The sequence below is a fragment of the Protopterus annectens genome, chromosome 3.part1 (assembly GCF_019279795.1).
Source record: "Protopterus annectens isolate FY-2018-M chromosome 3.part1, PAN1.0, whole genome shotgun sequence".
NCBI classification, from domain to species: Eukaryota; Metazoa; Chordata; order Ceratodontiformes; family Protopteridae; genus Protopterus; species Protopterus annectens.
In genome coordinates this window covers 80,791,221-80,809,485 of record NC_056732.1, presented here as the reverse complement: position 1 = coordinate 80,809,485, position 18,265 = coordinate 80,791,221, and the positions used below count along the sequence as shown (strand labels likewise).

Sequence of the window (18,265 nt, the reverse complement as noted above, 5' to 3'; positions counted from 1 at the left end):
AGCAGTGAAATTCAAAATCACTCTTTTTGTTCAAGGCAATGTGTTCTCCATCCATCATACAGGTGCCTTCGCCCCCACCCCCTTTACTAATGTAATAAACACTTGTGGAAAGGGAAACATCTCTTACAGCAGCAACTTCCATCACAATTAAAACTATGCATTTTCCAACTCAGTCTGCCTTCAGCTTTCTTTCTCTTTGTGCAACAGTCTTTATCTGCTTATCTATCTGTCTGCATCATGTATACACACACACACACACACACACACACACACACATATGCATACATATGTGTATATATATATATATATATATATATATATATATATATATATATATATATATATATTATGATGTACTTAATGTGTGTACACTATTTAATATCCCTGCATGGCTGTTGCTAAATATGGGCAGTTTTAAGTTTTATGTAGTCATAACTTCAACTTACTTTTCCCCAAGAAGACTTATCCTAGAAGATTACTGCATCAAAATCCTATCTTAGCTGATACATTTATACTACAGAAGAAATGAAAACCTACCTTCTGTTTTTTAACAGTATAACTCTGTCAGCTGAGACCTCATTAATCTGATTTGTCCCATACTCCTTCACTTCATAAACCTTCTTCCCTTTCAGTGTGCTACAGCAAAAGATGCAATAAAACTCTAAAAAATATATAATGCAATAATAAATTTTCGAGTTTACCTGCCTGGATTTTATCTGCCTTGTTTGCTTTAGTGCTCATGTTGTCTGGATATTATTATTTAAATAGGGATATCACAGTTGAGATAAAAATTGATGGATAAAGAACACAAAAAATAGATTATGTTGATCCCTTTGTACAACATCTAAGGCTGCTGCACGGTATTACTTCATATCTTTCTCACTTACATCTGCTGTTTATTACAATTTTGGTAATGATTCTGATATTCTGTTTCTGACTTATTAGAAATGGAAGTATAAAACTCATTACTGTTTGTTTCCCTTTTTGGCTGTTTCTTTAGATGTTCTCTATCAGTAATCCACACATTTCTTTAGCCTGAGCCGTAAGCAAATATTCACTCCAGTAGTAAGATTTCCAAGGCAGAGTTAATATTTATAGAAATAGTCATACTGATATAGCGTATGGTAACATGCTATGGGCAACTGCGCAAGTGTAATTCATCACAGTTATCCTCACTGTGACACACTGGATATCATTTCTGGGAAAAAAATTCCACTTAAATATAAAGGATATGTATATTTTGTCAAAAATTCACTGCATTTGAAATTGTTATATATACTTAGGGTTTAAAATATCAGTATCTGCCCTTCAGCGATTAATAAGCATTGTAAAATGATCTGGCAAGTGACTTCTAACAAGTCAAGTTTCAGATTTTTTTTTCATAATCTAAATAATGTTTTTCTCAACAATCAGGATTTATGTTTCTATAGCACCATTACATGCTTCACTGCTTTATAAGGAAGAGGGCAATTTTATGGGATAGCTGACGTTAGGTAGAATGTCCTAGAAAACAAAGCATCTCATGTAACAATGTAGATACCTGGAATAATTCACATTGTTTTCATTGTAGTTAGAACTTCCACATAGACATTTATATGCAGAGATGACTGCTGTCAGGATACATTGCGCAAACCCACTAGAACCTCCCCCCCACCCAAAGTACCTCTCAAAATCTTAGCTTGACAATTAAAGAGAAAGCTAGAGATAATTGTGGATAAAGAATTAAACTCAGCTGCTGTCTTCATATACTTAGAAACTTGTATAATTGGATTTGCATTAGCATACTTTCCTAAATGTTATTAAGTCTGAAACTCAGACATTTGTTATCATTATTTGGTGACTGTAAGCACACAATAAAATAACTTACTTGTTAATGTGTTCGGTATATGGATTCAAGAAATTTACCTCAACAGCAAAGCTTGAGTAGTGAATTTCTTGAATTCCATTTTTTGAACACATTAACTAATAGTTATGATTAATGATCCAGTCATAATTCTTTGCAGTACATGGAACTTTAGCTGCCCAAATGTATTGCAACTTACAGAAAAAAAAGGGCATGAAATCAAAGTGTTTTACATGTTTGAAAAAAAAATAAAATACATTTAATACAAATAGATGGTATGCAGGTCATCAAACAGTTTTAAAAACTGTTAAACATTCCACTATCTGCCACAGTTTTCTTTCTTGGTGTGTGTGTGTGTGTGTGTGTGTGTGTGTGTGTGTGTGTGTGTGTGTGTGTGTGTGTGTGTGTGTGTCTGTGTTGCAGCAGCATTGGAGTGTTTCATATGTTAAAGAGCTTTCAAAGTATTTCTGATGCTTTTTCTTAGTGGTTGCTCTGTGTGTGCTACAGCACAAGACCTGATCATGATAGCAGTCAAATGTGCTTAACAAAGTTTATCATACACCTTTCTGATGTCAGAAAGATGCAAAACAAGATTATCTTTTCTGATTCCAAGTATTAAAGCAGTATTCTGTATTAATTAACTATTTTTTTTAAGTCTTAAGCACTACAAATGAAATGTATTATATATGAAATGCAATTCAGTAATGACCAAAAAGTTGCAGTAGAAGCCACATGTTTAAAAACATTCACTTAAGACAACACTTTTATTAGTCTGCTATATTTAAATAGAACAGTATGCTACATAATTATTGGAAGTAATGGCACTATATTCTTAATGCACTCTGTAACAAAAATGAGTTGCACTTTTTTCACTACAAGAATGGTAACAATGCGGTGTTAATACTCTTACATATGATGGAATAAGATCAGTATATTACTAATAAATTTACCTAAATATCTTTATTTTTTTCAATATGCCAAACTTATGAAATTACATAACACACAATGGCCGGGATTCAGTAATCCTCCGTGTAAGACTAAATAAGTCTTACACGGAAACTGCAGCCTAAGAGTATGACATCAGCGTGCCATGCGTATTCATGAGGGTGCGTTGACTCAACTCTAAGGCTAACATGGAGCATGCACGAGTGCAGGGGGCGTGTCAGACTGCCGAGCAGTCCAAATATCCATGCCCCTGCAAGTGCCTAAATCTGCAAATGTCACCAGAAATGAGCGAGTCCACTCAAATGTGTATATCCCCAACACTACACTCCCCCACATTCTAAACCCCTGTACAAATATAATAAAATGTAAAACTTTTTTTTTTATTATTATTCCCGATATAACTGGCCGTATTTGCGCATGTGTCCGCGGGTTTGCCCATTGCTTAGCTACAGTTAACAGTTTAGAAATCGAAGGGGATAATAAACTACTTATATACAAATTAAGCCAAATAGCAATAGCGTAGTGGTAGAGCCTTCGCACAAAGAAGAGGCATTCCCGGTTCGAGTCCCACCACTCCCCTTTCCATTTTCTGTAGGAAATCTGTGAATAAAAATAATTCCTGACATTTACCTTTTAAATTTTAGTAAAATGCATTGAAATGGCCTATGTAGTAGTGAACAATATTATATATATATATATATATATATATATATATATATATATATATATATATATATATAAGAAGGTGAAATGGTCATGCATACTGATGAATGCATGAGTAACATATCTTAAGCAATATGAAACACTGCTAAGCAACATTTACCAGTATTGCACACATTTAAGAATAATTGCCCATAGCTTAGCACTGCTTTAACTACCGCAATGGCTTTTCACAGAGCTGCGCATCCGCCAACTAGCACAAAGAAAACATGTTTGCGCGAAGCTGCTCACTGCGCTAACTAACACAACGTTGGGCAACGTCAAGCAACGTAGAGCAACACAGCCACACCTCCTAGCCGGTCAGGCCAGTAGTAAAATAAAAAGCAATGACAGGCCTCAAACCCAGGATACTGTGCACCATAATCACAGTACTGAACCACTAAGCCATGACAGCTTTTGCTGTTCATGCACTGTCAACATACATATACATATTAATCAAAGTTTACTCAGTGCTAAGCAGATGTGCACTCAGCTGAGAATTTTCAAATCTGGCCAATCACAAATAAGTGTGGGAAATGAGGCATATTTAAGCTCCATAGGTGGGAATACTTGCCATAACTGGTTGTAGCTCCCATCTGCAGGCAGCATGGCTGGTGTCGGAGAGGGCTCTCGCTTTCGAGCGCAATGGTGTGGCATTGAGGAGTCAAAAGTGATGGTTTGGCTCCTTGTCCATAATCATGATGCCAGACTCCTGCAGTGCCAGTTCCAGGGCACTGAATACAAAGCAGAAGCCTGGAACCGTCTCACACATGATCTCACCAGTGCCATAGGCATCCCTGGGACTGGTGAGCAGGTCAGACACCACTACGCAGACCTGAAGAGACGCAAGCAGGACCAACTGAACCAGTGGATACAGGAGGCCTGTGGGATGCACAATGCCCCACTACTGAGTAGGTAGCCATGGAATGGAGTATGTAAGAATTGCTATTGTACTCGATATTATGGATAGGTATATGTCTCGATATCACTTCATTTACTTCACAGCTGCAGGTGTCCATGCTGCGAATCAGCAAGCCTATGCAGATAGGCTGCTAAGGCTGCACCACCAGGCAGGTTAGTAATTATTCTGCATGTACTGTTATATAAAATAAGTGAGAGAGCCTGAAAAAAGTGTTGTAGCCCAATAATAAATGTATAATAAGTCCTGAATAATTTCTCTGCATGTACTTTTATATAAAATAAGTGAGAGAGCCTGAAAAAGAGTGTTGTAATCCATTAATAAAGGTATAATACATCTTGAATAAGTCTTCTGCATGCACTGTAATATCAAATAAATGAGTGAGCCTCTAGAAAGTGTGTAATGTAATTAATAAAGGTATAATTCCTGGAGTGTGTCCGTGTCACTTAGTTCGAAATGTTGTTGTACTCTTGCATTATATAAATAGTACTGTTGTATTAAGCGCTGTCAACCCACACTTGGGCAGGCCCATATAAAGTGGATGAAGGGAGTGCCAGTAGCTATGAAGCATATATACAGTCCTCAACTGTTGGTTAATGGCTGACATGTATAGGTAAATCTGGCACACGAGTAGCTTGTTAATGTGTTCCCCAGAAATGTCAGTGTTAGTGTAATAATACATGTAGGGGATATATACCTGCAGTTGATAGGAATGTAGTGTAAACTATAAGTACATATAAGTTGTTAATGGAGGTATCTTTTTACACCCTACTGTATGTGCATAAACAATGCAATTCCACATCTCAATGGGTATGTCTAATCTCAAAACATTTGTTGGGACATATGTCCTATTGGTTTATAAATATCTGCATTTACTTTGATGCATCTGCCCTGTTCAAACACCACAATCTTGGTGGCCTGTTGCCATCAATCAATCCTGCATGCTGTTGGAATGTCCACTGTTGTTCTATATATGCATGTGTTATGCTTGCTGTTCAACTGTTGGAACTCTGGTGTGTTGGGTTAATGGGAATATTACTGCATGCTGTTACAACTAATTTGGAATGCTGTTGGCTGTTACCAACCCATATTCTACGACAAAGCGAAAAGCCACCAACTGGACACGAAATAAATGTATTATAAAACCAGAAACGAACTCCAAAATTTACAATTGTGAAAAAACAATGGAATGTGGGCGCTTTCATTTAATTAATATTAAACTTCATCAGACAATACTTTTAGAAAACATCACTTCCTTTTATACCTTCCTGTAATTCAAAAAAGCCCGCCATATGGCTCTTCAAATTCACGCATGCCTAATAATACTAAATAAATAAATATTAATACATTATTTATATAGTTAACCTATATAAATTCTGGCTTTTTGATTCATAATTGAAGCATATATTTCATAGCATTTGAATTTATACATATACAAATTCTATTTCCACATTTAATATTATTAGGCATGTGCGAATTTGAAGAGCCATATGGCGGGCTTTTTTGAATTACAGGAAGTTATAAAAGGAAGTGATGTTTTTTAAAAGTATTGTCTGATGAAGTTTAATATTAATTAAACTAAAGCGCTCACATTTCATTGTTTTTTTCGCAATTGTAAATTTTGGAGTTCGTTTCTGGTTTTATAATAAATGTATTTCATGTCCAGTTGGTGGCTTTTTGCTTTGTCGTAGAGTATCTAGTTTGTTCGTATTTCTGAGTTATGTCGTCTACTAATGGTAGCGAAAGTGCAGTACATCTGGAGGATGTTTCTAACAGGACCAAAGGGTCAATTGGAAATTTAACAGCTCGAATTTTAAAGCTTTCCCAGCGAGTGGATGGTTTATATGAGAGACTAAATGCTGCAGATTCCAATAGCGCAAATGGGAGTTTGCACGCTGGAACAACTAATGGTGCCTGTAATTGTAATCTGACACCTACATGCCTAGGAAATGGAAATCATTTAAATACTGACAATAATTCTAAAACTGGTTCGGAAGACCAGATACAAAATACCGAACTGCTAGTGCAAGGTAATCATAGATGAATCATAGAATAGTACTAGGCTAACAGCCCTTGTGGCATTTTTTTTAAGCCCCATTACTCCTCAGTGTAAGAATCAAACCCTGCACCTTGTGTCTGTAAGGTAAACACTTTAACCATTACACCAACCTCCCACCCCCTTAATAATAATAGAGTTTACCAGCCATCTTGTGGCTTAGGGCACTCTTCTAGAAATAAGGACAGTAAAAGAAATGAAATTCCAGTTTTAAATGAATGGCTTGAATCATCGTTCACCTTTTCAGGTGGGCCTAATATAGGTACTACTTCACTAGATTCAAAATTAAATGACTATGACTACAAATTACTTAAATGTAAAAAATTGCAATTGGAGAATGCATATCTAAGAGAATGCATTAAACATAATATCATACCTAAGGGGTTGCAGTTTTGGCGCTTCCCCACAGGTTTAGTTTATAATTCTCCATTTCACACAGAACTGTTGCAACTGTTTGATAAGAGTGGAAAAAAACTGCTTAATTTAATAATAAAATACAACCAGTTAGATATTGATCAGCTCATGGTTGATTTGGATCGACTCGATAAAGACATTAGAACTGATGTTTCTTATGATAATACACAATATGTGATGCTTAGAATATATAACACAATTGAGCAACAGAAAACAGAATTGAAAATTGGTAAAATGAATAAATTGGAGAGAGATCTTAATCAGTATGCAAATGGAATAGCTTACCCGAAACCCCCAGGGGGACAAAGAAGAAATAAACCGTATGTCTATAATAATAAATCAAACAAGGACATTAGATCCGATGAACCTAGAGCCTTGGGGCAACATAGAGACTTTGGGCAAGATATTGACTTGACATACGAAGAAGAATTTCCAGAGTTGAGAAGGTCTGAAAGATTAAAAAATAAAAATTCTTATTTCAACCATCAACCAGCGGGGTTTCAAGGGGCCAAGCCCAAAGACAAACATTGGAGAACTTAAATTGTCGATTGGATCCAAGTGAACTTAATGCTGGGCATGAAATTCAAATGGCCAGCAATAATATAATAATGGGTGATGATTGTAAACATAATTGTTTGTTGAGTTCAAATGAACTTAATAGTGTGCATGATATTTATATATGTAGCAACAATGAAGTCATGTGTGATGATTGTCAACATATTACGGTTAATGAAGGTGGTAATTTTAAAGTTTCTAATTTTTCTTAAATTGAAGTTAATCAAGATGTAGCCAATTTATTAGCTAAAGGCTACACCTTTGTTCCATCAAGGTCTTTTGACTTCACTTCTGTTATGATAGATATATGTATCATGATAACATTTATAATGAGTCTAGTAAATTTAATTATTAGTAGTATGTTTAACCCACCCTTGCACCCAAAACTTTTATTATATGAAAAAATGTGTGAATATCAATTGAAATGCTTAGATAAATTTGGTAGAGAAACTAAAAGTTCATCAAAGTTGAATTCTGAAGAACAAAATATTTTAACAACATTAAAAACAGAAAAAAATAGAATCATGAAGCCAGATAAAGGTGGAGGAGCTGTTATTATGAGTGATGAATTGTATAATTATAAATTAAATTCAGTTTTGGAAACTGATACTTATGAACAGATATCCATAAATGAATTGAATATAGCATATAAAAATATATATGCTCAAATATATTATTTGTTTTTAGATAAGCGTATAGATATAAATTTATTTAATTATCTCAATATTATATCTCCCAGAATTCCGATATTTTTGGAAATCCAAAAATACACAAAAATATAAAGGATCCACCCATGCGTCCGTTAGTAGATGGGAGAGATTCTATTACGTCAGCTTGTGCTAAATATGTTGACTATGAGTTAAAAAAGATTATAAAAAATGAAAAATACATATGTAAAAACTCATGGACATTTTTAGAGCACATGAACGAAGTAGAATTTAATAAAAATGATATTCTAGTAACTATAGATGTATGTGATCTCTATACAGTTATACCTCAAGCAATAGGACTTGAATGGGTTAATGAATTATTGCTCCAATATCATGTTAATCAAGAATTAATTATCCTTATAATAGAACTTTTGGAAATAGTATTGAATAATAATTTTTTAATGTTTGACAAAAAATATTTTTTACAGAAAAAAGGTATCGCAATGGGTTCTCCATGTGGAGGCACATACGCAAACCTTGTTATGGCTTTCTGGGAGAAAAAAATAATTTTTAATAGTCAATATTTTATATTTATTAAATCTTATCATCGTTTTCAAGATAATGTTTGCCTCATTTGGAATGGTACTATAGAAGTTTTAAATGAATTTTTAATATATATTAATCAAACCACAGAATTTTTAAAATTTACATGGAATATCAATGAACATAGTATTAATTATTTAGATATACAATTTATGAAAGATTTAGAAAATGAAACATATATTGCAGCTATACACAGAAAAGAATCATATTCGAACAGCTTTCTTCACTATAATAGTTCTCATCCTGAACATCAGAAAAAATCTGTAGTGAAGGGACAATTAGTTAAAGCTGCTCGAATGATTACTAATTTTGAACAATTTGAAAAAGAATGTAATTTTTTAAGAAGTATGTTTATCAATAAGTGTTATCCACAAGTATTGGTCGATGCATTAATATTAGAAGTAACTAATAAAAGATTAAGTGGTCATTTTAAGCCTATTTTATCTAAACAAAAATTAGTAGAGACTATTAATAATGATACATCTTATATAATAAATGACCAAATTATTGATGGTATAAATAAATTTGAGAAGAATAATTTGGCAAAAGCTTTAATTATTACTTATTCTCAAGAAAATTATTTATTAAGAGAAATAATTATCAATAATTGGACAATACTTATGGATGACCCACATTGTAAAAAATATTTAGGAGATATACCAAAAATAGTTTACAGAAAAGGTAGAAGTTTTAAAGACATACTAAAAAGCGAAGCCCATATGACAACAAAAAATAGAAATATAGTAAAAAGGATGAATAGATGTGGAGCATGCAATTGGTGTTTCAAAATTAAAGAAGTACGTTTTTCATTTAAGAAATAAGAAATATTATTTAAAAAGTAGATGTAATTGTAAATCTAAAGCAGCAGTATATTTAGCAATGTGTAACTCTTGCCCTATATTTTATATAGGAAAAGCAAAGTGAATGTTATCACAAAGAATCTATGAACATGAATATTCCATAAAGAAAAATAAAACAAACAATGCCTTAGCAAAACATATTAATGAATTTATAGATCATCAGTTCTATTTTAGAGTAATTGATCATGTAGAACTAGATGATAAATGTCTTTGGGGGTTATTTTTAGAACAAAAAGGGTTACAATGGCAAATCAAAGTACAAGCTGACATATGGCCAGGAATTAATGAATGTAGTTCAATAGCCCCAATTTTAAAACTTAAGGCATTAAACAGAAAGAAAATTAAAGACTAAAATAAAATAATTATTATATACATATGCATAGATTTTTTAATTAAATTATTATTTATTATATATAATTAATAAATAATTTTAAAATAGTTAATATCATGAGTATTTTAACTACTGTTGTGAGGCAAGCATGAATTTAATTTAATTAATTTATATTAATTTATATATATTTATGGATATATATATATATATATATATATATATATATATATATATATATATATATATATATATATATATATATATATATATATATTTTTTTTTTTTTTTTTTTTTAATACATTATTTATATAGTAAACCTATATAAATTCTGGCTTTTTTATTCATAATTGAAGCATATATTTCATAGCATTTGAATTTATACATATACAAATTCTATTTCCACATTTAGTATTATTAGGCATGCGCGAATTTGAAGAGCCATATAGGTTCATAGGTTCATAGGTAGATACTAGGCTATCTGCCCTAGGGCATTTATAAGCCTAGCCAGAGTGTATTTGGCTTCTGCCTCCCTATTAGATTAGCCTACTGTGCCTCTGTAAAGTAGGTCACAGAAGGTACCCTTTTAAGATTAGTTTACTGTGCCTCTGTCTAGCAGGGACACAGGAGAGATCCCAGGGGTGAATTTGCAATTTCCCATCCACGCATCCAGATTTCGCTTGAAGAGGGTCAGTGAGGGGCTATGTCTAACATGAATTGGGATTCTATTCCAGAGTGAGGGGAGCCTCTGGGAAATGAATCTTTCCCTCCAGCATGTCCTATTTATTTTTGTGCTGAGGTTTGGGTCCCTGGAGCATGTAGCTCTAAGGGACTTGGATTTTTTGAGGTGGAGCATGTCCATTAATTCTGGGTTTGACGTGGCTTTGTATGTCAGGCATAGATCGCCTCTGAGTAGGCGGTAAGCAACAGAGTAGAGCTGGAGTTTCTTTAGTCGAGCTGCTTAGGACATCTGTTTGTAGCCCATGATCCTCTTGGTGAGGTACTTTTGGGGTCTCTCCAGTTGCTGCAGGTGTCGGGTAAGGTACATCCCAAAAGAGGCATTGTATTCAATTATGGGCCTGATGAGTGATGAGTAGAGGGGCACAATGACCTCTCTTGATCTAGATGCGAACCCTTTCGTGATAAGGTGGGCTATATAGAAGGTCTTTCTAACCACTTTGGCAACGTGATTATCAAAGGAGAGATTACTATCTATGTTGGTCCCCAAATCTTTAATTACTTCTTCCATACTTAATGGATTACCACCTATGTGGTAATTTGTGGGCACCTTGTTTTTCCCAAAGGGGATGACTGTGCACTTTTTAGCATTTAGCTTGAGGCCATTGCTCTAGCACCAAGCATCCGTCTCTGTGAGACCCTTTTGGAGGATGCTTGTGTCAGCTGGAGATTTGATTATGGCCCCCAGTTTGCAGTCATCTGCGAACTTTGTCAGCCATAATCCCCCCATGTTAGCCTGAACCTCAGAGAAGTATATACTGAACAAGAGACATCCCAGAACTGAGCCCTGTGGGATGCCACTTGTAACTGGTTTGGATTCGGACATGGCACCTGTGATTCTGACCATGTGGGTTCTATCTCTGAGCCAGTTTGCAATCCATCTTGTGATATAGGGGTTGATATTTAAGCTGGAAAGCTTATTTATGATGCCCGAGTGGGGTATTGTGTCAAAGGCTTTTGCGAGGTCCAGGTAGGCTGTGTGGACTACCTTGCCCTCATCTATGGCTTTGGTAACTGTTTCAAAGAAATCAACTAGGTTTAAGAAGCAAGATCTGCCCTTAACAAAGCTGAACTGGGTAGGGTCCAGTGTCTGGAGGCTCCCAATGTCTTTGTTTATGAGTTCCATGATAATACGCTCCATAGCTTTACAGACCAGACTAGTCAGGCTTATGGGGCGATCATTTCCGGGGTCCGTTGTGGCACCACCTTTGTGGAGTGGGACCACTGTAGCTGTACACCATTCTTTGGGTACATATCCTGTAGTAAGGCTAAGTTTGAACAGTGACTTAATGTGAGGGTTCAGTTCTTCTTGTCGCTCATGTAAGACACAGCCTGGGGCACCGTCCTGTCCCATAGATGCTGCGTTTTTTGCTTTGGAGAGGGCAGCTTTCACCTGTGCATCTGTGATGTCAGGGAGGTTACATTCAGTTGGGATAGGCATTTGCTCCTTTGGGGGGGAAGGGGGGAGAAGTTTGCGCTGAATCTGTCTGCCAGGATGTTGGCTATGTCTGTAGGTTCGGTATATTTGGTATCGTTATGCAACAATTTAGAGCATATCTGGGAGTTTCCGCCCATGTTCCTGACATAACTAAAGAAGGCCTTGTGATTATCTTTAGTGTCTAGGGCAATTTTTCTTTCGAAACTGGCCTTTGATGATTTTATGAGGGATCAAAGTTTCTTGCTAATACTGATCAGAGATGCCTTCCCTTTTTGGGATTTTGCTCTGTCATGTAGTAGCTTCCTCCTTCTGTTGTATAGCTTATTTATGGCCGGGGTCCACCAGACTGGTCTCCTGTTTTTGGAGGAGTGAGTCTTGGTTTTATTTGGGATAGCACAATCCATGCATTCCTGCAGGTGCTCATAGAATGTATTTGTAAAGGATTCTGCGGATTGGGCTGTATTATCCTCAGGCCCAGGGGCTTTGAAGGATTCTACCTCAGTCTTGAGAAGTGCAAAGTTGGCTTTTGAGAAATTCTTTACAGTGATTTCCTTGGCTGGGGGTGGGGATGGGATATGGATGTCCAGGCAAATTTGGTTATGGTCTGATCTTACCAATGAGGGGTTTAACTCTGGTGTGGAACATAGAGTCCCCATGTTGGTGATGACGAGGTCCAATATGTTGTTCCCTCTTGTGGGAGTGGTGACCAGTTGTTCCATTGCATTAGAGTTTAGAAATTCAAGGAACCGTTGGGCAAGGGTGTTTGGGCTTGAGTAATTTTCCCAGTCAATGTTTGGGTAGTTGAAGTCACCCAATAACATAGTGTTTGGGGAGACCTTCATATTCTCCAGTGTTCTCAGGAATGCCAAGTGGGGTTCCTGTAATTTGGAGGGTGTTCTGTAGCAGGCTGCAAACTGAAAGGCAGTTTTGCCTGCTGTTAGTTGCACATGGATGGTTTCCGATGCTTTGTGCAGTGCCACTAACCTGGAGTTGTAGGTATCTTTGATGAATATAGATACTCCCCCTCCTTTTGTGCTTCATTCCGAGTTTTGGGGCTGAAACGCATGGTATGATTTATAACCTGGTAGTGCTGGGGTGCTCTCAGGAGCCTTGAAGGTTTCTGTTACTGCACAGACATCGATTTTCTCCATACTGAGGAGAACCTTGAGTGCGTGCATCTTGAGGTTTAGACTTCTGGCATTGAGTAGCATTACCTTTAGTTTTTTTATCCTTGGGTTGTCTATGGAGGTGGGTTTGTCCTTTGAGCCTTGCCTAAAAAAGGCACTATGGGGTTGGCAAGAGCCTTGACCAGTATACGAAAGCCTAAGGGTGACAGGTGCAAGCTGTCCCTAGCGAAGCAATGTGGCTTGTCGAGCATGTCATCCCAAGCTGACAGACACTGGATCCCCTTTGAATGACACCAATACTTTAGCCAATTGTTGAAACTGATCATTTTGTCTTTATACTGTGGCATCATTCTTGGTGAGGGCAAGATGCTACTCATGGTCAGGGTCATACCAGCCTGGGCTACATGGTCAGAGAGCTCCTCTATGTCTCTTTTCATGTAGTCCAGGGAGGTACATCTCAGGTCATTCACACCAGCATGGACAATGACAGAGTCATACTTGTACTTGCTTTGGAGTGACCTAAGTGCTTGCGTTATGTGGCGGATCCTGGCACCTGACAGGCAGCTTACAGTGACCTTCTCCTTGTTCAGTCTGGTGAGTGGGACGTCAGTGTGCCGGACAATAGAGTCCCCTATAACAAGTGTATTTCATGTGCTGTTTGGCCTTAAGGGCTGTGACTGTGAGGCACACTGATTTTGTGAGATATGTGATTTGTGGGTATTGTTGAGGGGTGGCTATTGCTTGGATATCTGCTTAGGAGGTCTTTGCTGTTTAGGCAGATTTTTATTTAGAGCTTCCGAGTATGTTTTTGTGTGTTTATGTGTTGGGTATGCAGATGCAATAGGTCTGTGTGAGACTGGATTTGTGGTGTGGGTGGTTACCTTTTCCTCCTGACTGACTGTGCCAGTCTTGGGTTGAGAGAGCTCTGCCTCCAGTTTGGCTGTGTAACTGCATCTCTCACATGTATTAGAGTTTGTTGGAAGGAGAGAGTGTTGTCTGTGTACATAAGGCAATTGTAACATTGCCTCAAATTTGCCAGATTCACCAGCTAGACTGGAGAGTAACCTTGAAACTGACCCTTGGACATACCAGATTAGTATAGGGAACTGTTTTTTTACTGATCTGGTGGGCTTTTTTGAATTACAGGAAGTTATAAAAGGAAGTGATGTTTTTTAAAAGTATTGTCTGATGAAGTTTAATATTAATTAAATGAAAGCGCTCACATTTCATTGTTTTTTTTTTCAATTGTAAATTTTGGAGTTCGTTTCTGGTTTTATAATAAATTTATTTTGTGTCCAGTTGGTGATTTTTCGCTTTGTCGTAGAGTATCGAGTTTGTTCGTATCTCTGAGTTATGTCACCAACCCATATTGTCATTAAATCCTCCTAAACATAGAACATACGGGAAAGCCAGTCCCAGCGGACCCACCTGTCCCACCTCATCTGGCGATGGCACCTGGCACCGGCAGATCCGGTGCCCAGCCCGGGACCTCCTCCTCCATTGGACCTGTGCCATCTTTGGGTGGAAGCGCTGCAGGGGATGGGGATCGTCCCCCCCATGCAAGCATGGCTAGACGAGGGCCACCTATCACCCTCCGAACAGTCCGGGCTGTGGTGCGTAGGGACATCCAGCATTCAGTCGCTGATCCTCTATGCCAGCTCGAGGCACATGGCATGACTCATGGGTGAGCCTGCCCCTCCTATGCAGCCCCTAGCACAGCCACCCTCTGGGCTGTGAAGGTGCAGTGGTGACTGCCCATGGGTGGGGATCTCAGTTCCACTGTTGCCATCTGTGGGCTCATGGGCTTGCGATTTCCAAACATCCTTCCCCGTCAATGGTGTTCACCCACCCCATGTGTCATATTCCGCCCCTGTATGCATCTTGTTTGTCTTGTCTGTTTATCTCCCCAACCTACCTCCCCAAATATACCTACTTCCCCTACCCCACATTCCACTCTCACCTGAAAAAAAAGGGCAATCTGCTCCCACAAAAAAATGACGCCCCATACATAGCCGCCTATTTTGCACACATGTCCACTAGATACATAAACTGAAATTTAATTGGCAGTACAACATACTTTGTTGTCCTCACCCCTCTCTCAGGGGTGGAAGGTTTCAAATTTCCCTCCAAATTTCTAGTATATGCACAGCTGTTGCTGTTAAAGAAATGGGCAGCTATGGACCTTCCCTACACCTGTCCTGCACATCCCTAGCTATTTTCCCTGCTGTCTTTCCCTCTTTGTGCCCCTTTTTCACCACTTTCCTATCTCCCCATTTTCTTTTCTTTCAAAGAAATGAGCGCGGGGGTTAGCGGGAGTAAGCACTTTTAAGCAGTCGTTAGTGGGTTTGCGCTAGTGTGCGCTTGTGTGCCCTTAGCTAAGTATTGCTAAGCATCATGCAAATTTGCGCAAACCTGCTTACAACTGCTTAAAAGTTCCTTAGTTACCCTGCATGTGAGGGCCCTTGTTCTGCTCAGCAGCAAAATAAAACACCACTGTCAGTCTCAAACCCCAGACACACAAGACTGGATGAAGTACCACTAAGCCACAGTAGCTATACAGCAAGTTGTTGCTGAAATATATATATCATGCATCAGAATGAGTGAATGTAAAGGAAAGATAGGAATGCCATAACACAAAACCTGTTCTGTGAAACTTTACCAGCAGTTGTTGTGGAATTGGATTACATGACTGTGATAACAGAGCCAGCCATTCTAGCAGCAAATAATGTTACAGCATACACTTTACAACCCCCACACAGTATCATAGCAGGACAATCCCCACCCAAATGTACAAAATACCTGAGTGTTTACGGTCCAGCAAGGATGTAGGTAGGCATACTCAGTACTGGAATTGTCCAGTTTTCATGAACATCCTGTGCTAATGTCAACCAAACAAAAAGCACAAACTGTGCAGAAGAGAGTTATTAATATTCACAGTATAGCAGCTCACAAATAGTTCATGTGCCAAATGAAAACATCTCAATAACTACGTATGTATGGCAGCTAATTGTATAAGTAGAAAAGAAACTATATACTCCCATGTATCTTGTGTTAGCATTTGTAGGGGTGAGTACAATTCTACACTGACAACTGTGTACTGGAAGTAGCAACATTCAGGTCTGAGTACAACATTCAAATCACTGGCTGCACCCCTAGCATCAGATATAAAAAGTATACCAACCTTCTGACTTACACATCGGTGTCCACAGCAAACAAGCATGGTCCCCACTTTGGAAATCTGAAAGGGCTACACCTACCTGACTTAGCTATTTATAGCATTGGGTTGCTATGACAGTGAGTACTGCAAGTACCACACAGCAGGCTGCATGCAATTGCCAAATGGTGTCCACCAATTGGCGCAGAGACCATCACATGCACATGTGCAGATACCTATAAAAGCAGGCTGTACTTGCTGTTCACACATGCAATCATTTAATTGCAGGTACGGAGAGAGAGAGAGAGCAAGAGAGAGAGAGAGACACAGACAACAGCAACAGGAAAAAAAAGATATAAAAAATATTGAAAAAAATAATATATTAAAAAAAAAGATATAAAAAAATATTGAAAAAAAATTATATTGAAAAAAATAAGATATAAAAAAAATTACAAAACATACGAAACTGACAAATACAAATACATGCAAAAGAAAGGTATGTAACAGATATATATTTACTGGCATGTAGTAGATGTTTTTGAAGAGTACTCTACATAGTTTGAATCATCCATATGTGGCAGCAGTACGTATCTATGCACAGATGTCCTGCATAACTACTGCCATGGAGAAATCAGTGTGTAGCTGTGTGCAGTGGGATAACACTGTGACATATGTAGTTCAGCATTAAATGTCAAACATCTGATCCATGTTATCTGTGTTCTGTACAGTAGTGTGTACAATGTCTGTTTGGGGGAGTAGCGCATACAGTTATATAAACATGGATGTGACAGAGTAACAAATGCATGATAGTCATATTAACGTGTAACTTAGCATTGGCAACAGCTGTACTAGACTAGTATGCTAATCTAGCATTTGCAGCTATATATGCACCCTCTAATATTACTATGTGTTTACATGTGACACCTGTTCATATTGCAGCAAGGCCCAACAGGTCAGCCGTGAGGTACATGAACTTACAACAGTGTGGACCTTGTGTGTGTATGGCACACACATATGGAGAGATCTGTCTGTGTCAGATATATTAGCATCTGTACATGTGCATAGAGCAAGGGACATACTGCAACTGTTTGTGAAGGGTGGACATATATATGTTGTTGAAGGTTGTTATGTGCATATTTCTATGTAGGTTGTAGTGTGTGGCAAACAAAACAGCATACAGTGCTGGTATATGACATGTGGTGGTTAAACGCTGTGGGTATGATTCGTCAGGTTTGCAGTGTTGCAGCCAGTGAGGCCTGCTAAAGCTACATGGGCTGAGAGCACCTTCAATGCATTCTGCACAACACTGTGCAATATTATGACATAACTGTATACCTCACAACCTTCACATAATTGATATTCCTACCATAAAAGTTGGACTGTATATGTGCCTATATGTATATCTATATGTCCACCAATGGATGTTTATATGTATGTGTGTATATATATATATATATATATATATATATATATATATATATATATATATATATATATATATATTTATATATATATATATAGAGAGAGAGAGAGAGACAGGGTCATATTTACTGCAACAGATGCCTGGTGACAAAGCCATGGACTCAAGCTCAATGTTGACACTGCATTGGCATCCCTTCTTGCAAAAACTCTGTACCCATTAACTACCACATAGGTGGTAGTCTACTTAACACCGAAGGTGTGATAAGAGACCATGAGACACAGGTGGACAGAAGTCTCCCCTTTGAGAATCACAGTGCCACACTAGTCATGTAATCTGTCTACGTGGCACATGTCATCACAAAAGGTGTGTCATCCAGGGAAATATAGGTCAGTGTTCCTCTCTACTCATCGCACATAAAACGAATTACAAAGTACAATGCCCCATGTAGTATGTACCTCACAAGACATCTACAGCAACTGGAAAGGACACAGACATACCTCACAAAGAGTAATA

The 18,265-nt window shown here is 37.6% G+C and overlaps 1 protein-coding gene across 1 annotated transcript in view; it reads left to right on the top strand.

Annotated features, from left to right (window-relative positions):
* Positions 1 to 18,265, top strand: part of LOC122797635 (fer-1-like protein 4) — a 1,984,889-nt gene that overhangs the window by 1,497,487 nt on the left and 469,137 nt on the right. The window contains exon 33 of the mRNA XM_044066179.1: positions 17,984 to 17,989. Within this exon, the coding sequence (XP_043922114.1) occupies positions 17,984 to 17,989 (6 nt within the window). The remainder of the gene's footprint in view (positions 1 to 17,983; positions 17,990 to 18,265) is intronic.